General features: G+C 43.8%; 1 protein-coding gene across 7 annotated transcripts in view; it reads right to left on the bottom strand.

Annotated features, from left to right (window-relative positions):
- Positions 1 to 23876, bottom strand: part of RBM33 (RNA binding motif protein 33) — a 453495-nt gene that overhangs the window by 182873 nt on the left and 246746 nt on the right. For all 7 annotated transcript variants that reach the window (XM_030198521.1, XM_030198536.1, XM_030198551.1 and 4 more), the window contains 2 exons: positions 22392 to 22524; positions 14635 to 15176 (listed from right to left, as the gene is read on the bottom strand). In XM_030198521.1, the coding sequence (XP_030054381.1) occupies positions 14635 to 15176; positions 22392 to 22524 (675 nt within the window). The remainder of the gene's footprint in view (positions 1 to 14634; positions 15177 to 22391; positions 22525 to 23876) is intronic.

The following is a 23876-nucleotide window of genomic DNA, read 5'->3' as shown; positions in this document are numbered from 1 at the left end:
GGGCTGTAGGTAGTGCATTCCACAACTGCTTGCTCATGTAAGAGAAGGTAGTGGCATGTATCAGCTTGTATTTTAGTCCTTTACAGCTGGGGAAGTGTAGATTGAGAAATTTGCGGGATGATCTTATGGCGTTTCTGGGAGGCAGGTCCACGAGATTTAGCATGTAGGTTGGGGCGTCTGCGTGAATGATTTTGTGTACAATCGTGCAGATCTTGAACGTGATGCGTTCCTTAAGTGGAAGCCAGTGAAGTTTCTCTCTTAGGGGTTTTGCAGTTTCATATTTAGTTTTTCCAAATATGGTTTTCCTGCTCTTCAAAATATGTTTTAAACTAATTTATGAAGATTCCTTCCCATTTTATGGGGCAAGGCTGTGGAATATGCTGCCTTCGGAGATGAAAAATCTGCCCTCTTACCTGCCTTTTAGGAAAGGTTTGAAAAGTCATTTAGTCTGTGATTGCCACATCTATCTAATTGTATGTTACTATTACTATATGTTCATTTTGTTGTTATTCTCCTACTGTAGAGTTTTTAGACTGGTTAACCGCTGTGAATCCATTGGAATATAGATGGTATATAAAACTCTAATAGAATAGAAAATACGTAACTATAAATATGAGAAATATATAGGGCCCGGTTTACTAAGCCCTTAAAAAAAAACAAATGAAATGACTTGAAATGTACAAGTCAAAAAAAGGAAAGAAAAAAAAACTACACATGGAAATTAAATGTGATCATTCATCAAAACTGAGGGGGTGTTATGTGTGCACCAAATGTGTAAAGTGTATTTTCTGTAAAATCCAATGAGATCTACAATCAAAGTACGGAAACAATAAAAAGAATGCAGGAGTGGCCTAGTGGTTAGGGTGGTGGACTTTGGTCCTGGGGAACTGAGTTCGATTCCCACTTCAGGCACAGGCAGCTCCTTGTGACTCTGGACAAGTCACTTAACCCTCCATTGCCCCAGGTACAAATAAGTACCTGTATACAATATGTAAGCCGCATTGAGCCTGCCATGAGTAAGAAAGCGCAGGGTACAAATGTAACAAAACAAAAAAAAGATATAAGCAAAATTGTATATATTTTATAAGGTAAATAATAAAATTTGTAGTTAAATTTTTTTTGTGAGAGCACCAAAAGAATGAAATACTCTTCCAAAAATCATACTGATATAATGTAAGTGGCTTAGAGGTGTATTTTCAAAGCATCTAAACTTACAAGGTTACATAATAATGCAAGTCCTGTGAGGGGTCTAGACAACCAAAGAGTAAAAATTGCCTTAGCAGTATGGACATATCATTTTCTTTATTTATTCAGTCAACAGAGTGTGATTGATTTTTGTTTGTTTTTTGGCTATGACCTTGTTTTCTTTTTTTTTATTAACGAGACACCATTTTCCATTTGTAATATTAAGGGGCTCATTTTCAAAGCACTTAGACTTAAAAAGTTCCATTTGCTTTTAATCTTCTATTCAAATTCTTTTTGCCTGTTTTACTACCATTTTACATTTAATTTGCCATTAGGGTATGGTCATTTAAAAAAGAAATTGACGCGTGTGTACTTAACGGCAATAAGGGCTTAGGCACTAATCCTGCGCTAAACAGTTAGTGCACAGGATATAACTGCAGTGAGAAGCACAGGAATACCCACTCTTCGCAGTTAGTGTGCCGATTTGGAACTTACTGCAGGATGCCTGAGCATATCCCGTGGAAAGCCATTTTAAGTTGCAGTAAGCACATGGTAGCACTTACTACAGCTTAGTAAAAGGGCCCCTAAGTTAAAAGAAGGAAAAATAAATGATCATTTTTCCTTGGTCTTTATTGATGAGCCAAATGAAGAATCACAAGAACCAGATGGTACTCATCTGAGTTCAGAAAAGAGCTCAAACAAGAAACAGCTAACAATTTACAGATTTTTCCTATTCTATTCTGAAAATAATTTAAAAAGCAGTAAACTGAGTCAGACTAAATGGTTATTTTTCAGTTGGGAAAGGGTCAGCAGTAGAGTGCCCCCAGGTTCTGGGACCTGGGCTATTCAACGTATTCATAAATGATCTGGAGGAAGGTATAATAAATTAAGTGAATTACCAAATGACACAAAATTATTCAAAGGCATTAAGAGAGTAGATGATTGTAAGGAACAGTAGAAGGAGACAAGAAAACTGGGTAGAAAAAATTTAAAGTGGACAAGTGCAAAGTGATGCAAATAGGTAAAAATAATTCTAACAAGTGTTACAAAGCTACTGATGAGCTACCACCCATGAAAAAAAAGATCTTGCAAATTTTGGGAACAATATATTGAAATTTTAAGCCCAGTGTGCTATAGGTTTTAGATGATATTTCAATTTACACCATTCCAGTGGTAGTTCAAGCAGAGTTACCTGCTGTACCTGAATGTATTTCCCTGTCTGTTGTGGATTAGGAATTGGTTCTTGGACAGAAAACAGAGGATAGGGTTAAATGGCTATTTTTTCTCAGTGGAGGAGAGTGAACAGTGGTGTGCCACAGGGATTTGTACTGGGATCAGTGCTATTTAACATACTTATAAAAGATATGGAAATCAGAACAAGTGAGAAGATTAAATTTGCAGATGAGACAAAACTATTCAAAAGTTGTTAGAACACAAGCAAATTGTGGAAAAATTGCAGGAAGGCCTTAACGGAGAATACCTGCTTTCTCCGAGGACAAGCAGGCTGCTTGTTCTTACATGTGGGGTATCAACTGCAACCAGGCTCACTCAAAACAACGAACACTGGTCAACTAGGCCTTGCAACGGCGAGGACATAACAGAAATTGACCTGAAACCATAAACAACTAACTGAGAGTGCAGCCTGGAACAGAACAAAAAATAGTTCTAGGGGGGTGGAGTTGGATTCTAAACCCCGAACAGATTCTGCAGCACCGGCTGCCCAAACCGTGTCCGGTATCCTGCTGAAGGCAGTAGTGAGATGTGAATGTGTGGACTGATGACCACGTTGCAGCCTTGCAAATCTCTTCAACGGAGGCTGACTTTAAGTGAGCCACTGATGCAGCCATGGCTCTAACATTATGAGCCGTGACATGGCCCTCTAAAGACAGCCCAGCTTGGGCATAAGTGAAGGAAATGCAATCTGCTAGCCAATTGGAGATTGTGCGTTTTCCCGATGGCGACTCCCCTCCTTTTGGGATGAAAAGAAACAAACAACTGGGCGGACTGTCTAAAGGGCTTTGTCCGCTTCACGTAAAAGGCCAATGCTCTCTTTCAGTCCAAGGTGTGCAAACTGCTTTCGCCAGGGCGGGTATGAGGACGGGAAAAGAAAGTTGGCAAGACAATTGACTGGTTCAGACAGAACTCCAACACCACCTTTGGCAGGAACTTAGGGTGCATGCGGAAGACTACTCTGTTGTGATGGAACTTGATATAAGGTGCATGCACTACCAAGGCCTGACGCTCACTGACTCTACGAGCTGAAGTAACAGCCACTAAGAAAACGACCTTCCAGGTCAAGTACTTCAGTTGGCAGGAATTCAGTGGCTCAAAAGGAGGCTTCATCAGCTGGGTGAGAACGACGCTGAGATCCTATGACACTGGTGGAGGTTTGACAGGGGCTTTGACAAAAGCAAACTTCTCATGAAGCGAACAACTAAAGGCTGTCCAGAGATAGGCTTACCCTCTACACGCCGATGATAAGCAGTAATCGCACTAAGGTGAACTCTTACGGAGTTGGTCTTGAGACTAGACTCTGACAAGTGTAGACGGTATTCAAGTAGGGTCTGTGTAGGACAAGAAAGAGGGGGGCCTTGCTGTCACACCGGATGGCAAACCGCCTCCATTTGAAAGAGTAACACCTCTTTGTGGAATCTTTCCTGGAAGCAAGCAAGACTCGGGAGAGACCATCTGAAAGACCCAAGGAGGCAAATTCTAAGCTCTCAACATCCAGGCTGTGAGAGACAGAGACTGGAGGTTGGGATGTAGAAGTGACCCCACGTTCTGAGTGATGAGGGTTGGAAAACAGTCCAATCTCCACAGTTCTTCGGAGGACAACTCCAGAAGAAGAGGAAACCAAATCTGACGTGGCCAGAAGGGTGCAATCAGGATCATGGTTACGCAGTCTTGCTTGAGTTTCAGCAGAATCTTCCCTACTAGAGGTATGGGAGGATACGCATACAGAAGGGCTGTCCCCCAATGCAGGAGAAAGGCATCTGACGCTAGTCTGTCGTGGGCCTGAAGCCTGGAACAGAACTGAGGGACCTTGTGATTGATCTGAGTGGCAAAAAGATCCACTGAGGGGGTGCCCCACTCTCGGAAGATCTTGCAGACTATGCCCCCGTTCAGTGACCACTTGTGAGGTCGCATTATCCTGCTCAGCTGGTTGGCCACACTGTTGTTTACGCCTGCCAGATAAGTGGCATGGAGGAACATGCCGTGACGGCGCGCCCAAAGCCACATCTGGACGGCTTCCTGACACAGAGGGCGAGATCTGGTGCCCCCCTGCTTGTTGGTGTAATACATGGCAACCTGTCTGTCTGAATTAAAATGATTTGGTTGGACAGCCGATCTCTGAAAGCCTTTAGAGCGTTCCAGATCGCTTTTAAATCCAGGAGGTTGATCTGCAGACCTCTTTCCTGAAAGGACCAGGTTTCTCTGAGTGTGGAGCCCATCTACATAAGCTCCCCACCCCAGGAGAGATGCATCAGTCATCAGCACTTTTCGTGGCTGAGGAGCTTGGAATGGTCATCCCATGGTCAAATTAGATCGAATTATTCACCAGTGGAGAGAATTCTGAAAGCCGGAGGACAGTTTGATGACATCCACTAGATCCCCCGCAACTTGAAACCACTGGGAAGCTAGGGTCCATTGAGCTGATCTCATATGTAGACGTGCCATGGACTGTGGAGGCCATGTGCCCCAGAAGTCTCAACATCTGCCGAGCCATGACCTGGTGAGACGCTGGAACCATGGACACCAGGGACAGAAGATTGTCCGCCCTTGTCTCGGGAAGATAAGCTCAAGCTGTCTGAGTGTTCAACAGGGCTCCCATGAATTCCAATGCTTGTACTGGAGTGAGATGGGACTTGGGATAATTTATGATGAACCCCCGTAGCTCTAGCACCCGAATAGTCATTCGCATGGACTCCAGAGCACCCTCCTTTGGGGTGCTTTTCACCAGCCAATTGTCGTGAAAATGAAACACATGCACTCCCAGCCTGCGTAGCGACGCTGCGACTACAGCTAGGCATTTGGTAAACACTCTGGGCGCAGATGCCAGGCCAAAAGGCAGTACACAGTACTGAAAGTGCTGTGTTCCCAGCCGAAATCGAAGATACTTCCTGTGAGCTGGAATTATCGAGATATGTGTGTAAGCATCCTTTAAGTCCAGAGAGCATAGCCAATCGTTATCCTGAATCATGGGAAGAAAGGTGCCTAGGGAAACCATCCTGAACTTTTCTCGGACAAGAAATTTGTTCGGGGCCCTTAGGTCTAGGATGGGACGCATCCCCCCTGTTTTCTTTTGCACAAGGAAGTACCTGGAATAGAATCTCAGCCATTCTTCCCCTGGTGGAACGGGTTCGACCGCACCAGCCTTCAGAAGGGCGGAGAGTACCTGTAAGATTGAGCTCCTGGTGGACAATTTGGAGGTTTGGATTCCAGATTGAGAGTGTATCCTGACCAGACTATTTGAAGAACCCACCGGTCGGCGGTTATGAGAGGCCACCTTTGGCAAAAAAATATCAACCTCCCCCCCGACCAACAAGTCGTCCGGCACGGACACTTTTACTGAGGCTATGCTGAATTGGAGCCAGTCAAAAGCCCGTCCCTTGCTTTTCCTGGGGAGCCGCAGAGCGCTGGGACTGAGCCTGGACAGGCTGCTGAGAAGCAGGAGTGTACCTACGCCTAGCACAGGAATAGGGAGCACTCCTCTTCCCTCCAGAAAACCTCCTAGATGAGGAGGTAATAGCAGAAGACGCCCTGTGGGAGACAGAATCCATAGCATCATTGTGCTTCTTGAGCTGGTCAACCAGATCCTCTACTTTTTCATCAAAAAGGTTATCCCCCGGCAAGGAACATCCGCAATCCGCTGCTGGACTGAATGATCCAGGTCAGAGACACGCAGCCATGAGAGTCTGCGCATCACTATACCTTGGGCAGCGATTCTGGATGCAAAATTGAAAGTATGGAACGTACCCCTGCCCAGGAATTTTCGACACGCCTTCTGCTGCCTGACCACCTGGCGGAAAGGCTCGGCTTGCTCCGGAGGGAGTGCATCAACCAAGCTAGACAATTGCCTTACCGAGTTCCGCAAGTGGATGCATAGCAGCCTGATGCGCCTTTCTCCCAAAAGAGTCCAATGTTCTAGATTCTCTGCCTGGGGGCACTGAGGCATAGTCCCTAGTACTGGGATAAGCAGTATAAAATGTTTTGTACATTTTTGGGATCTTGCCGGGTATTTGTGACCTGGATTGGCCACTGTTGGAAACAGGATGCTGGGCTCGATGGACCTTTGGTCTCTCCCAGTATGGCAATACTTATGTACTTATGTACTCTTGGCTCTTTTGAGAGTGGAGTCGACCACCATGGAATTGTGAGGTAGCTGAGACTTCATCAATCCAGGCTCCTATTGGATCCAATATTGGGATTCAGTCCTTTTCGGGATCAGAGGGAACTACCAGTTTCGCATAAGGACTTCCTTCAGTACATTATGCAAAGGAGCCGTTGCAGCCTTTCTAGGTGGAGAAGGATAATCCAGGACCTCGAGCATCTCAGCCCTGGGCTCATCCTCAACCTCCATACGGAAGGGAATAGCCGCAGCCATTTCCCAGACAAAGGAGGTAAAGAATAGACTCTCCGGTGGAGAAAGTCTCCTTTCTGCTGGAGGGGAAAGTTCAGAAGGAATCCCATAGGACCCATCAGAAGAAAAGTACCTGGGATCCTCCTGTTCCTCTCAGGAACGCTCATCTTCAGTATCAGACAAAACATCTCTCAGAGCAGTCAAACTGAGCCTGCCTCGACGCCGAGGAATGACGTCCTCGATGGCGGTGCCGAGAAGTCGGCACCCGCCTGGACTCCGGTGAAGCTTCCTCCACTGACGTCAAAGGTGAGTCGACCTGGGTGGCAGCTGACAATGATGCCGCTGGCAGCACCGAGGTCAGGGACCTCAGCACAGGCGAAGGGCCAGATACCGCTGCAGCAGATGGTATGGAAGGTGCCAGCACCCCCAACAACAAAGCAGACTGGCGCTGTAACCCTTCCAGAAGCTCTGGAAGCAAGGCCCTGATGCGTTCGTCGAGAGCCACCATCGGATAAGGCTGCGGGGTCGGTGGCAGAATCTGCCGAGGCTCGGGAGCAGGTACCGGGCTGCTAGACCGACGCATCGGCACCTCCTGAAGAGGGAGAGCGATCCTCTCGGCACCGATGCTTCTCGGGTGCCTAATCCCTCGACGCCCCGGAGCTCCCGGCACCATGTGTTGAAGGAGAACAATGACGATGCTTCTTCGCCTTTGCTCGATGCCTGTCATCGAGACTCCACAGTATCGATGAGGAAGACGTGGAATCCTCACGTCTCCTTGGGGCCGGCCTGCATAACAGGAGGCCTCGAGACAGGTGAAGACCCACTCGATGCCTCACTGCTCCCAGCACGAGTTGGTCGTTCTGCAGCCATTACCTTCTCTCCCGACGTCGATGCATTCCTCTATGTCGAAGGACTGGACCGAGCACCAAATAGCTTCTCTTGTTGGGCCTCTTGAGATGCTTAAGTCCGTTTCTTCATACGAAGACACAGACTACAAGCGGCTGGGCTATGGTCGGACCCAAGGCACAGGACATACCAGACATGGGTATCGGTAACCGAGATGGTCCGGTTGCACCGAGTGCAACTTTTGAAGCAGCTGGGTGTCTTCAATGACATGGAAGGAAAAATGGCTTCGGTGATATTAAAAGATGAGATCGTGCCTGCTAAAAGAAATAAGGGCACGAAAAGAAGGGAACAACCCGACCGCACGGCCTAAGTTGGCCGCGTCGAAAATCAAAGGAAACTTTAAAAGGGCAAAAAAATAAAGAAAACTACGGGAAGTTTTTTTTTTTTTTTTAAAAACTGTAAATTTCTATTTAAAAAAGAAAAGAAATACGGCAAAAGCCACAAAATGAAAGAAACTCTTTCCCGGGCCTGGGAGGAGCGGGGGAAAACACTCGACCGCACCTCAATGTGGAGAAAAAATAATTGAGGAACGCGTTCACGCGACAGGCGGGAAATCAGTACGTGCATGCGCGGTGCTCGCGCACAAGACTCTGGCAAGACTTTTTAAATATTTTGCTTGCAAAATGCCGGTTCCCGGGCTGACGCGGACGTCGACCCACATGTGAGAACAAGCAGCCTGCTTGTCCTCGGAGAAAAATACATTAGAGAGAAACAAGGGAACTGCACAGATGGTGACCCCTGCCTCTGGAAAGGCAAGGAATGGAACCCTGCATGACAAAGCCTTAAGCTCTCCTGTCCAAAGCGATAGCCACCAAATACACTGAATTCAGTGAGAGATTCATCAAAGTAGCTCATTTAAGAGGCTCAAGTGGTGCACCTTGCAGTACTTTGAGAATCAAATTGAGATCCCATTGTGGACAAATGGGACGGAGAGGAGGCTGCAACCGATTCACTTTCTGCAAAAAGCCTGACCATGCCTGGGTGAGCTACCAAGGAAGAACTGCTAACTCTGCCTCCGTAGCAAGCCAATGCCACCTCCTGAGCCTTCAAGTTATTCAGTGTCAGACCCTTCTTGAAACCTTCCTGAACAAAGGCAAGAATTTGCAGAAGAAAGACTGAAAAGGCAAAATAGCTCTCCCCTTACACCAGTGGACATGGAACATTCCAAGTATGCAAAAGAGTATTGATCACCGCCTCAGGGTAACCTTTCCTCCTAGTCCACACTTCTTAACAGCCAGGCCCGTAAGACCAAAGTGAGATGGATTCTCCAACTGGATAGGATCCTGATGAAGGCCTGTCTGCAGGAAGGAGAAGTGGATACTAAGATAAGGACACAGTAAGGTCTCCAGAAGAAGCTGAGTGCGAAGTGGGTCCCAGTCAGGACTGTACTATTGGTCAATAAACATGATTCGGACTGCACTTATTTATAGAGTTTGACAAAGTGTCTTTTAAACGAACGGCCAAGTGTGAGAAGAATACACTTTTACATTTAGCACACTTTTGGTTTTTTCTGTTGGTTTCGATTTGTTCAAGAAAATACTGAATTCCACCACAGGTTTATGTCATCTTTTCCTCCTTATAAAAGAATTTTTTTTGGCAGTTAAACATGTATGGGAGTTTTCAAGACTGCCAGCATTCACGTTGTGTGATATTGTAATTACTTTAGTTATTTAGTGAATGTGATCCAGTTTTTTTGTTTAAAGTCCACTAGGAGACAGACCAGGTCTGCGTACCATAGTCTCCTGGGCCCACCAGAATTACCTGGCCCCGATGCAGAGCCACCCACCTCAGGACTCTGCTGATTATGGGATATGGGGTGGAGGGGGGGGGGGGGGGAAACGTACAGAAGAGAATCTTGAGGCCAAGGCTGCAGGGAGCGCATCCACTCCCTGGGAGCCATCAGGTCCCTTTACAGGAAGATCCCTCTTCAAGGATATGAGTGAGAAGGTATGATCGGACAGTTCCCACTCCCTGGGATTTAGGAGATTCTTGCTGAGATCAGTGGCATAGCCAAGGGTGGACCTAGATGGGCCCAGGCCCATCCACTTTGGGTTCAGGCCCACAAAGTAGCAGCACACCTATGATGTGACTGGCAGGGATTCCCAAGCCACACCAGCCGAAAACTCCCAACAACTGTCCCTCCTGCATACCTTGTAAATAGCAGCTCTTTGCCTGCAGCGAGTAGTGACTGATACATACTGCTCGCACCGGCCCCACAGCCTTCCCTCTGATGTATTCTTGCCTATGTGGAAACAGCAAGTTGCATCAGAGAGAAGGTGTAGGGCCAACATGAGCAGTGTGTATTAGTTGCTGCTTGCTGCCGGTGAAAATCTGCTATTTAAAAGGTATGCCGGGGGGGGGGGGGGGGGGAGGGAATGTTTGAGAGACCATATGGCATGTGCAGGCGAGAGGGCGAGACTAAATCACTTGTGGGATAAGGCGCAGTTCTTCAGCCCACCCATCTTGGGCCCAGGCCCACCCAAAATTGGGCATCTGGCTATGCCCCTAGTTGAGATAATCCACTTCTTTGTTCAAAGTTCCCACACTGTGCGCTACCAAAAGGCTCAGAAGACTGTTCTGCCAACTAAGGAGTAGATGGGCTTCCAAAGTCAAGGTTGCACTTTGAGTGCCTCTCTGTCTGTTCACATAGGACACTGCTGTTGCACTATCCCACTGGACTTGGATTGGCCGATGATGGAGAGCCAAACCAAAGGCCAGCAGAGTTCTGCAAGTCGCCTGGTGCTCCAATGTATTGATGGACCAAGTTGCTTCCAATGGAGACCAGCTCCCCTGGGCCATGAGACCATGAAAATGAGCCCCTCCAACTTAAAAGGCTGGCATCTGAAGTGGTTACTGTTCAGTTTGGAGATGCCAGGGACATGCCCTGCAGAAGGTTGTGTTTCCAGAGCCACCAAACCATGCTGCGACGTGACAGCAGGTTGGAGATACACTGCAGAAGAACTGAGGGGGATGCTTCGAGAAAGCTTTCAGCAAAACATGTCAGCACTTCGTTTCCCCCACGAAGATATCTGAGATAAATACCGTTTCTTAAGGAAATGAAAAGCAGTTTATGTAAGTCATGACATATGAATGAAATCAAGCATCTTAAAGGACTTGATCATCCAGAATTTACACATTGAAAGTTTAAACAGAAAATTGATATGGATTGATAGCGATATAAGGTGGAACACCTACTTCCACATGTTTAAAGCCGAAGGCTTAAGAGGAAGCTCACCTCTGAAGATCCGTTCTTAAAAATGTACTACTTTAATAAAATGCAATACAGTATTGTGTTAGATTGCTAGTCCACAGCTGTACCACTGCCAAAGTAGCTGCCGTGGACCCCAGAACCTGTATATAGTTCCACGCTTAAGAAAAAGAAATATCAGAGTTTTCCTGATATGCAACTGCAGTTTGAGGATTTTGAACTCCGGAAGGAAGATCTGATCCAGCTGACTGTTGAAGTGGACCCCAAGGTACTTGAGAAACTGAGCAGGAATCTGATGGCTCTTGGAAAGACGGGTACAAAAGAAAGGGTTCCAAGTACACCAGGAAACAGAAAGCAGAAGTGGACTTCCAGAAACAGGACAAAGAGAATGTTTCATTGAAAGGACCCACCACGGGCCGTATTTTGGTGACCAAGCACCTGTGTCAGGAGTCACAATAAACTGATGTCCAATTATAAGAACCATTCAGCATGAATAATTGCCTTCTTATACTGAGTGCACAAAACACTGTGCCAATGTGGTTTCAAACAAAAAGCACCTGTTATTTACTTACCGGGATCTTTTAATCCAATGGTGTTCTCAGTTCTTTTGGCGGTCTTTTAGACAACCGTTTTTTCTACAGGATTGAGAACACAATTTAAATTAGAAGATCCTGCCACTTCAAATCCGAATCCAAGATATTCCACTGTGCTATGAGTTCCTGCATCGCCTCATGGATAAGGAAGGATTTAGGAGGCCTTCTAATAACAGACATCATAGAATTAGCAGCAGAAGATGGTGCTTGGGGTGCAGAAGGGGAGACAGAACTGCCAGTATCCTTGTCCTTCTGTACTTTGGGAGGGGGCTACTATAGTAGTAAAAGATCAAGTACATAGCTTGGGAATCTTGTTGATAGCCATATTTCTCAATTGGTTTCAACCACCAACCATTACATGCACCAATTACATAAGATTCAAAGTTATTTTACAGAGTCTGATTTTGCCCAATTAGTTTATGCATATGTAATTTCAGGTGCTAACCAATACAACATATTGTTTGTGGGGTTGCCTAAAAAGAGTGTGAAGTGACTTCAACGGGTTCAAAATTCAGCTGGCAGACTTTAAAAAAATGTAGGCTTTCGAGACCATATTACACCTATTTTTTCTGCATTGCATTGGCTACCAGTCCACAAGCACTGCATTTTTTAAAATGTTGACATTAGCATTCAGGGTCTTTCCTGGTATGACTCCCAAATATCTTTGATAAATTAACAAGCTATGTTCCTAAGCGATTGCTTCGCTCCTCAGCTGGAGCTTTCTTATTAGAATGTGCCTGGGCACGAGCTTACTCTAACTTTTTGATTTGGTTATGGAATAGGTTGCCTTCCACTATAAGATGTATTGATGAATTATTGGTTTGATAAGTAGTAGTAGTTTTCAGAAGGCTATGAAAACTAATCTTTTTCTAGAAGAATTTATGCTGAGGAACTGTTACATTCTATTGTTTTCTGTCAATTTGAAATAAATGTTTTGACAGTTACTAAGTGTTGTTTTACTATTATGAATGTAACCACTGTAACCCATTCTGGGCATTCTCGGGAGGATGGGCTAAAAATTGAGTAAATAAATATTAAGCACCTCCAGAGCTCTAATGATCACGGAGGTAAGCTCTTCCTTTCGTAAGATATGCGTCACCATAGGAATCTCCCCCTCCTCTAAGAATTCTAGTGGATCAGAGTGGCCAGAAAGGAGAGGAGGAGGAACAACAACAACAGAGGGAACCTCTGAAAACATAGAGACAGACTTCCAGTCTGGCTGATGTACCCTTTGTCTCTGACTAGACCCAGAAGTCGCAAGCTGATGAGACTAGGAATCCCCAGGCAAAGGGTCTGGGGTAGACTGGGACCATTTCAGTAAAAGGGCCCTAAGCATTAAAAACACAAGGCTCAATATTCAGCCAGTGGTGATCAGCCTTTGGCTGACCAGTGGCACCAGCATTAAACCTGGAAATTCAATGCTGGGCCATAACCAGGCACTGACACTATATTTCCAAGTTTCCAGAGCTATATGATATTCAGCACTTAGCTAGCTATGGGTTACTGCATAAAGAGGACTGACTTTTATGCAGTTAACCCGTCAGTTAAGTGCTGAATATGAAGTGTCAACTGCGCCCCTAGAATGCCATCAAAATAGTCAATTTTCAGTTCAGCATTAACTGGTTAATGTCAGCAGCACAATCCAGTTAAATGTTGCTGAAAATTAGCAGTTAGCCCCGACCAGGCGATTTAACTGACCAGAAGCTGTTTCTGGCTGGTTAAATCGCTTTGAATATTGAACCCATAAGTTACAGGGAAAAGGACACATCAGATTACTGCAACTCAAAGGGCTCAAAGTCTGCTCAGAGGAGGGCCCTGGAACAGCTGCCAAAGAAGGCTGTCAAGCAGGGACAGCCCTATGAGAAGCGAGCTACGATGTTGCTGATGCGTGTGATTCCAACATGGCTGATATTTCTATGCTTGAGGAGGGAACCTTACCCCTGCAGACAGCCATAGTCCAATGTGAAGCCAAACTAGCATCCTTCTCTATAGCTTGCTGCTGACGAACCAAAGCGGTAGAGCAGGAATCACAATGCCATGAAGCCGATTTACGTGCCCTGCACTAAGAGCAAGGCTTACCTGCTTCAGACAGTGCCATCACCAGGCAAAGGAGGAGCCCTGAACTAAAGCAGCAGCTTACTCACAGCACTGGAAAGCTTTCCCTGTCGATGGGAACTCGAAGGCTTCTCTGTAGAGTTGTTGAATCTGGGACTTAAAGCAATGTATACTTTTTTTTTTTTTTTTTTTTTTAAAGAGGAAAGAGACCTACAAAGAAGCTGCAGTCCGGGAGAGGGGAGGGACCCAGCATCACCAGATATTCCCAAACCTGAGCCCAGAAGGCTAGCAAACACCCCCAACTCAACTGATACCAGGGGACCTGGACCAGGAGCTAGCATTCAGCGATCAATCCAAGAGGTGCCTCAGAGCATGTCTTCCACCTGCTAGAATAGAGGAATACTAAGTTGGTTCACTGGTCAGTGCCTACTAGGATACAGCTCAAGTCTGTGTCTTCTATCTACACCTGCTGGCAGACAGGCATAAGCCATAAGTCCTGGACTGATCTGTTGCCAACGTGAAGGAATAGCCATTTAAAATTACAAACATCACTAAAACAAGACGACATTCCACAAAACTAAACCTGCAAACTGTAGAAAGTTTTACATCATGAGGACAAGTAATTAAGTCATGGAATCTGTTGCTGGAGGAAGTTGTCAAATTGATGAGTACAGCAGGGTTCAAAAAGGTTTGGGCAAGTTCTTGGAGAAAAATTACATAAAAATGATCAATCAAGTAGACTTGGGAAAGCTACTAATTACCACTCAAAATGAACTGTGAGAAATTTGATCTAATGACCACTGCTGGAGACAGGATGCTGGCTTGATGAACCTTTGTCTGACTCAGCATGGCTCATTTTATGTTAAGTAATAAGTTAAACCTCCCTCCCTCAAGAAAAAAAAAAAAAAAAAAAAAGCAAACAAAAAACACTCCTTATCTTTTCTCCCTTAGTATCATTCGATCAAACTACTGGTTAACTTTTTTTTTTTTTTTACATTTTAACTACTGCTTTAATAGCTAATCTAATTCACTACATCAATAGCACAGTAAAATATCATAGATTGCTCAAACACCATTCAAAATATGTGTTTCTGGCTATGTCGTACCTGCAAGTTAGGCTGTACAAGTGGCATGGGAGGCTGTCCTGGGCCTTGTGGGAACTGTTGTCTGGGAGGAATAAAAGGCCTTAAATTTGAAGAACCTGGCTGATTAAAGTGCAAGATTCCTACGGGACCATGAGACTGAATGTTTGGTCTTATTGGTCTTTCCCTTGGAAATCCTGGCTGCTGCCCTGGTGGATTGAAGTTAGGTTGCTGCCCCGGCTGACTGAATGTTGGTTGCTGCCCTGGAGGATTGAAGTTCGGTTGCTGCCCTGGCTGGCTGAATGTTGGCTGCTGCCCCGGAGGATTGAAGCTTGGCTGCTGCCCCGGCTGGCTGAATGTTGGCTGTTGTCCTGGAGGATTGAAGTTTGGTTGCTGCCCCGGCGGGTTGAAGCCTGGTTGGTGCTGTTGTCCTGGCTGATTAAAACCAGGTCCTGCCTGATTGAAAGGTAGAGGATTCTGATTTGGGAGAGGATGGTTGCTATTTAGCATGAGTGGAGGTGGTGGACTCCGTTGGTCAAATATATGATGGTTGGGAAACCTTGGCTCTGTTAAAAACAAATATAATTATTAGCACACATATAATATATTGACTACAGCTTCCAATCATCATATTACACTAGTGGTTAAAATTGTGGATACACCATGTGAAATATAGGTTCTGTGCCAGTTGTTTAATTTACTTATAGCTGTTCTAGCTTTAATCAAATCTATGTGAATTGTTGGAAAAGCATTTTTTTTTAAATTTTACATTTCAAGCCAGAAATAGCTACATTTGCAACAGGTGGAAGAAATATACCATTTGATCAGGTAATATATTCTGAAAATATGGAATGTTTACAATTTCAACCAGTTATGAATCATTCTTAAACCATTTTAAATCGCTAATTTATCCAGAGACTCTATGGGGTCATTTAACTAGTGTGTGCTAACAGATTTAGCACGTGTTAACTGCTGCGGAGTCCATTCTATACCTATGGGCTGCATGGTACTTAACGCATACCAATTCATCAACACACCTTAGTAAAAGACCTCTATCTGAACTACAGTTGAACTGCTGCAATACCAGAGAGAGTTTCCAAGTCTTATTTCATATTTCAAAATATGCAAACATTTTTGATGATTTTGTATTAAATAATTTTAAATACTAAAAATACTTAAGAATTTATAATTTAAGCAAATGATGTTGTTCTTTACAAGATGCCATAATTGACTGGTCACCTAAGAAGAGAGTACAACTTCTTTGAATCATGTCCAAACAAAGATCATGGCAGAGAATTTGTCCTCCCTACTCTCAGCCTCTGGTTTTCTTAGGTCTGATGGACCGACATTTGAACACCCAGGTTCTTCTATGAAAGTTGAAGTGGCTACCCTGGCTCACATGATGCCATTGCCAAGTTCCTTGGCATCTACTTTCTGGACAGATATCTCCTTGAGCCCTGACATGCAACTAACTGCTCAATGGCTGCTGCTTGACAGATGTCCATGAAGTAGACCCCTCGCAAGAACCAGTAACTGTAGTGCTTGTTTTGGGAGGAGAGGGCTCCTTTGCCAGCACAGCAGTGGAAGGAGTGCTGAGGGACGAAGAATTGCAGCTGCAACCAACAGCTAAAGGTACGAGGGGCGCAGGAAGTACACCTCCACCTTCTGTTGTAGACACTGTAGCCTTGTCAGAGGAAAGAAATGTTTCTTCAACTCCCTCAGCTTTCTCTCTTCAAAGACCATCAACTTTCTCCTTGAAAATGATTTGGAAAGCTATTCAAACTTTAGGATGCAATGTTTGTACTAAAGTAACAGTTCAAAGGAGCAGAAACAAGTTAAAAAAACACAGAAGATTTGGCCCAAATAAAAGATAAAATCGGTATTATTCAAAATCATCAATCAGTAATGATGAAAGATCTGCATTAAGATTTAAGCTTTGGAAAAGTACTCACAGTGTTAATTTAAGGGTATTAATTTTTCCTAAATCTACTACTGCTCCAAAAGATACATTTAATAAAATATATTGTGGATGTTTTAAAAGTTCGTCAGCAATCATTGCCACCTATTGTAAAGATTTATTATCTTCATACAGATAAAACAACTCGATAAGGAAGTTATTGAAGATCAAATGATAGTTAATAGCTCTGCTTTGTTGGAAAATTAAGACACTAACAATTTAGCTACAGGGATATTATTAGTTCAATTAGCACTGGCAGTTGACCAAGACTGGTTACTTCATATGTATTTCAGTCAGGTGCATTTTTTTTTTTTAATTCTACAATTAGAATGTTCCCAGACAAGTCCAAGGAAACTCAGAAGCTATACGGTCCAGCAGTATTACAACTGGGAGAAGTCTTCTACTTAAAATTTCCATGCAAATGTTATGCTACATATAAAGATAGGAAATATAAATATTTTTGACCCGTCATTCTGTTTGCTGAAGCAAACAAAGAGGTTGTGACACCTGTAAATGGCTCCCCAGTTTTGTCATCAGAGGTTGCTTTTAAATTATTTGCTTGTTAGATGCTACAGCTAATTTGCCTGTGTCTCTTTTCCGGATGATTCTCTGTCTTTTCTTTTATGGATTTCCCAGTATAGTGGACTGGAGTAAAAGGACTAATGGGGTTTAATTTTTGACAGTATTTTTCTCGTTTTCCTTTTCTCATTAATGTCCTGATATTACATAGTAACACAGTAAATGACGGAATAAAGACCTAAACAGTCCATCCTGTCTGCCCAAGAAGATAAACTCATCCACTGGAGTGGATACTGCGCTGTTTACAGAAGAAAGAGTTTATAAACACCTGGAGAATCTGAAGGCGGACAAAGCTATGGGGCTGGATGGGATACATCCCAGGATACAGAAGGAGCTCAGAGAGGTCCTGGCGGGACCTCAAGCATTATTTAATAGATCTTTAGAGACGGGAGAGGTTCCACGAGATTGGAGACGAGCGGATGTGGTCCCTCTTCACAAAACTGGAGACAGGGAAGAAGTGGGAAACTACAGACCAGTAAGTTTCACGTCAGTGGTAGGATAAATAATGGAGTCGCTGCTGAAAGAAAGTATAGTTAACTTTCTAGAAGCCGACGGGTTACAGGACCAGAGACAACATGGCTTTACCAAAGGAAAATCCTGCCAAACGGATCTTATTGACTTCTTTGACTGGGTGACCAAAGAAGTGGATGAGGGACATGCGCTAGATGTCATATACTTGGACTTCAGCAAAGCCTTTGATACGGTCCCTACAGAAGACTCGTGAATAAGCTGAAAGGGCTGAACTTTGGACCAAAAGTGGTGAACTGGATAAGAAACTGGTTGACCAACAGGTAGCAGACGGTGGTGGTAAATGGAATCCGCTTGGAGGAAAGGAAGGTGAGCAATGAAGTTTCTCAGGGGTCGGTGCTGTGGCTGATTCCGTTTAATATATTTGTGGGAGATATTGCTGAAGGGTTGGAAGGAAAGGTTTGCCTGTTTGCGGATGACACGAAAATAGCCAATAGAGTGGATACCCTGGAGGGAGAAAAAACAATGAGAAGGGATCTCCGAACGTTAGAAGAATGGTTGAGGGTCTGGCATTTAAAATTTAATCAATGCTATACTTAGGGTTATACTGGTGGATTTGTAGATAATATTGATATAGTTAAAATTTAACGCCAAGAAGTGTAGAGTGATGCACTCGGGGTGCTGAAACACAAAAGAGAGATACCGGATAGGAGGGGAGAGATTAGTAAGCTCGACTCAGTAGAGAGACCTTGGGGTGTTGGTGTCTGAGGATCTGAAGGTGAAGGAACAATGCAACAAGGCGACGGCCATGGCCAGAAGGATGCTAGGCTGCATAGAGAGGGGCATAACCAGCAGAAGAAAGGAGGTGTTGATGCCTCTCTACAAGTCGTTGGTGAGGCCCCACTTGGAGTATTGTGTTCAGTTTTGGAGGCCGTATCTTGCTAAAGATGTAAAAAGACTGGAAGTGGTGCAAAGAAAAGCTACAAAAATGGTATGGGATTTGCATTGCAAACCGTACGAGGAGAGACTTGCTGACCTGAACATGTATACCTTGGAGGAAAGGAGAAACAGGGGTGACATGACACAGATGTTCAAATATTTGAAAGGTATTAATCCGCAAATGGACCTTTTCCGGAGACAGGAAGGTGGTAGAACTAGAGGACATGAATTGAGGTTGAAGGGGGGCAGACTCAGGAAGTATTTTTTCATGGAGAGGGTGGTGGATACGTGGAATGACCTCTGTGGGAGGTGGTGGAGATGAAAACGGTAATGGAATTCAAACACAAAGGAATCCTGTTCAGAAGAAATGGTTCCGTGAAATCTTAACAGAGTTTGGGTGGCGACGCCGGTAATTGGGAAACAAAACGGGAGCTGGGCAGACTTCTACGGTCTATGCCTTGATCGTGACTGGATAGGGATGGGCTGGAGTGTAAATTCTAAGGGGCTTCAACGTTAGCTTCAGAACTTAGTACAAGAACAGTACTGGGCATGTAAAATGAGTTTATCTTATTGGGCAGACTGGATGGACTGTACAGGTCTTTATCTGCCGTCATTTACTATGTTACATGGTATGTGATACTTTATATGTATACTCGAGTTTGATTTGTCCCTACCTTTCTCAGAATGTAAAAGTCTGCCCAGCCCTTTTCCTGTACTAAAAGTTCTGAAGCTAATGTCGAAGCCCCTTAAAATTTACACTCCAGATCATCCATATCTATTCAGCCACGATCAGGGTGCAGACTATAGAAGTCCACCCAGGACTGGTCTTACTCTCCAATTACCGGCATTGCCACCCAGTCTCTGGGGGGTCTTGTCTCACTAATCAGATACATTTTTTGAAGGAATGAATAAACATGTCGATAGAGGTGAGGCAAGGGATGTAACTACCTAGACTTTCAGAAAGCTTTTTGCAAGTACCTCATGAGACACTCCTGAGAAAATTAAAAAGCCATGGGATAGGAGTCAATGTCCTCTTGTGGATTGGGAACTAGTTAAAAGATAGAAAACAGAGTAGTTAAATGGACAATTCTCTTAATAGAGAAAGGTGACTAGTAGAGTACCATAGGGATCTGTACAGAGATTGCTGCTTTTTAACATATTTACAAGTGATCTGGAAATATGGACAAGTGAGGTGATCAAATTTGCATTTGATATATTATTTAGAATTGTTAAATTGTATGTAGATTGTGAGAAATTGGGAAACTAGAAGACTGGTCATCCAAATGGCAGATGAAATTTAATGTGGATAACTGCAAAGTGATACTCATAGGGCAGTAATTCCTAAACCTGGTTCTGGAGGCATGCCAGCCAGTCAGGATTTCAGGATATGCACAATGAATATTTATAGTTGCATGAACTGTCTACACTGCATGCAAATCACTCAATGCGTAATTAAGCTCTGTGTTGAGGACAGGTTTACTTTGTATTTGACACATACATAGAAAAAAACATTAACACTGATGATGCAGTGTATTTTCTGCTCTAACAATGCACTGTGGAAATGTTTCAGTGCTCGATTCCCTACACCAAAGGGAAGCAGCAAGGAAGGATTCATCTCTTTTTGGAGGGCTTCTCTTTCTAGTCCCACTTCCTTTGATAGTTCCATTCTGACTTCCTTATGGAAGACTCACTCTGAAACTGGAGTGATTCCAGTGATCTTTACCCTTTCTTCTTTCAGATACCAATGAGGTGCTTTAAGATAGTTGTAGTTCCTTCATATTGAAAGCCCTGAAGAACCATGCAAGCAGAGATATTTTTGCATAGTAGGTGCAGTTTCCTGCCTTGTGGTTGAACAGAGATACTACTACTACTACTACTTAGCATTTCAATAGCGCTGCCAGGGTTACGCAGCGCTGTACAAGTTTAACATGTGGAAGGACAGTCCCTGCTCAAGAGAGCTTACAATCTAAAGGTTACAAACTATGTAGTCAGTGTAGGTATCATGAATGGGGAAGGTGGTTAGGCGCCAAAAACAAGGGAGAAGAGATGGGCTTTGAGTAAGGACTTGAAAATGGGCAGGAAGGGCGTATGGGCTCGGGAAGTCTGTTCCAGGCATATGGTGATGCGAGGCAGAAGGGGCGGAGTCTGGAGTTAGCGGTGGTGGAGAAGGGTACAGATAGGAGTGATTTGTCCTGAGAGCGGAGGTTACGGGTGGGAACATATGGGGAGAGGAGGGTAGAGAGGTAATGGGGGCTGCAGATTGAGTGCATTTGAAGGTTAATAGGAGAAGCTTGAACTGTATACGGTAGCGGATCGGGAGCCAGTGAAGTGACTTGAGGAGAGGGGTGATATGAGAGTATCGGTTCACGCGGTAGATAAGACGTGCAGCGGAAGTTTGGACAGATTGAAGGGGGGATACATGGTTAAGCGGGAGGCCAGTGAGAAGAAGGTTGCAATAGTCAAGACGAGAGGTAACGAGCGAGTGGACGAGGGTTCGGGTGGTCTGTTCAAAGAGGAATGGGCGAATTTTGCTAATATTATAGAGGAAGAAGCGACAGGTCTTAGCTGTCTGCTGGATATGGGCAGAGAAGGAGAGGGAGGAGTCGAAGATGACTCCGAGATTGCGGGCTGAAGAGACGGGGAGGATGAGGGCGTTGTCAACAGAGACGGAAAGTGGGGGAAGAGGGGAAGATACCTGTAGCATACCTTGTGGGCTGCCTGGGATAGACATCTTCCACTCAATACTTGCATGTTCTGAAGCCACTCACAGCATTTGTTGAGGGGAACAAGCTGCCTGCTAGGTCAAACTCATTGATGCTGAATACATTTGCCAAAGGGAAGGGGGGGATTTGAGACTTTCCTTGAAGGGAGAGGGGGGTTGGATTAGCAGGGATGAAGGAGAAGATCCTGTAAAGAAATTAAATTTCTGTCTGCTGAATTTAAGAAACAAATCTCAAGACTGGAAAGAGCCTAGCCATGTCACTGTGACAGTTCAGATGGGAAAATTAAACTAGGCGAGACAACAAAGGAACAGCTGTATAGAAATTCCTGCACGTGCTCAATTTTTATTTTGCTTTCTAAGAGAGCAATCCATGGCTGCACTATCACCCACTTTACTTGTGTGGCTGATAAATCCTGCTTTTCAAAAACACTTCTATATAACTTTTCTCATAAAGAAGCATACTAGAAAACAGCTAATGACAATCTTCATTCCAGTTGATTTTAACTACATCTGAATGGAGCTACCACAAAACATAAGCAGTTTCAAAGTCATAATTCTATCTTTATAACATTTACTACTTCTTGAAGAACAGCGGTCCTTAAAGTAGCGGCACTATGGATCCAAGGGGGCTGAAGAGGAACTGACAAAAGTCCTCTCCTGCAGATCCATGGACCAACCACAGTGCTAACTAGCACATCTAAATGATACCTGTCCCCAGTAATGTCTCTCAAACTTGTTTCAATATTCCACTTATCCATCCTGTCTCATTCTCTCTCAAACCCCACTCCACAGAAAGAATCTATCAAGCAGTCTCTCCCTACCCTAACAGCAGGTGGCTTTCAAAAAAAGTTGAAACCCCACAGGGGCTGTCACTGCTTTGTGGGCATTGCAATGAAGAACATTTTTTGGAGGTTAATATTTTTCCATCAGAATCTCAGATTCTCTATAAGGCTGCCTGCTGGAATATAGGAACAGGTAGATTAAAAAAAGTGGCAGCAGATAAATAGTATTGACAGTGTTCAACATTATTCAATCTTTATCTGTACAACGTAATGGATTTTTAACTTGCTACTTCACATTAATGCTGATACAATACTCTACAATCAAGTATTTTACCTCCTATAAAGAAAGGTTCTCTCTCAGGTGGAGGAGGTGGGCTTCTCCACTGATCTTGGAGAGGAAGCCTTTGGACTTGACTGAAGTTGCTAGATATGGGTCCAGGTGTATGCTGCTGAAAATCTGGAGGACCCTATTAAAACAATAAAGGCCAGAAAGAAAAAAAAAATAAGAATTTTCTTTTGACAAATACAATGATATATTGGTGCTCATTTTAAAAGCATATAGACTTACAAAGTTACACAGTAACCTATGTAACTTTATAAGTCTATGTGATTTGAAAATGAACCTCATTATCTCTTATTTTCACAAGCTTGCCAACCTAGTAACTCATTCTTCCACAATTAAACAGCCATAAAGTTCAAACATATGGAAATTAATTCAGAATATTTTCATATCACACAATCACAGGAATTGTACTTTATTCCAAGATTAGTGAAATCCACACACATATTATGGACCTTCTTTTCCATTAATCCAAAGGGCTGAAGGCTACTTTAGAAAATGCTCCTGATATTTATCTTCTTAAACCATTCTGTTCTACAGTGCCAATTTAGCATAACCTAAGCTGCAAGCAACGTAACAGCTTCACTGGGAAAAAAAAAAGCAATTTGTAGCATTCCTTAAATTAAGGCATCTTTCAGGAAATAAAGTGGGCAAACATTTGCACAAAACCAGCTCCTCTGACATCTTTAATCCATTAAAGTTCCCTTAATATGTAGTCTTCATTTTAAAAAGTGTCCAGCTCTTCCAAATGAATTAACTTTACAACTGACATGGGAGATCTCAGTAACAGTATTTCATGCTACAGCAATATTTTCTAACCCTAGGAGAAAAAATTCTCGAACTATACAAAAGAAATATTTCATGACATATACAGCTACAGCAGAGACAGAAAAACTACGAAGTGTCTGGAATAAAAGGGATCCCTTACATAGTTTCAAAATACTTTGTCATTGTTTAAACATTTCGTATAACCTTTGAAAACACATTAGTATAAGGGTTTTCTTAGTTAATTCATAATTTATGTTCAAAGTGTCCTCCTTCAATCTTGACACATTCACAACGTCTTCGACAACACTGAGCTCTAGGCTCAATGCAATCTGGGATTTAATTAAACAGCTGTTTTGGGAGCTCGATGTGCTGGTGCTCCATCCTGCTGAAAAATAAAGTATTCAGAAATGTCTTTAATTTCAGGCCGATGTTTCTGCAGAAGTAGGATGTTTTTGGGTTATTTGGAAAAACGTTGGGGGTCCCGTGAGCCAGACCCAGATGGCTAGTGCCAAAAATGTTGGCTCGCCCTGTAATGTTAGTTTGTAATGAGGCCAGCTGACACCTACCCACTGTTTGATCTGTTATCACCACCACCCAGGGCCTTGAATATTTGATTTTAATGATGGTCAAGAGGTCATAAGAGGCAGATATTCCAGGTTGAGTCTGTTAACACTGGTAGAGCAACTGGTGCATTTGTGCCTTACCTTTACT

This window comes from Microcaecilia unicolor, chromosome 1, assembly GCF_901765095.1.
Source record: "Microcaecilia unicolor chromosome 1, aMicUni1.1, whole genome shotgun sequence".
Taxonomy (NCBI): Eukaryota; Metazoa; Chordata; class Amphibia; order Gymnophiona; family Siphonopidae; genus Microcaecilia; species Microcaecilia unicolor.
The sequence above is the reverse complement of the archived record's forward strand: the minus strand, read 5'-3'. Positions and strand labels throughout refer to the sequence as shown.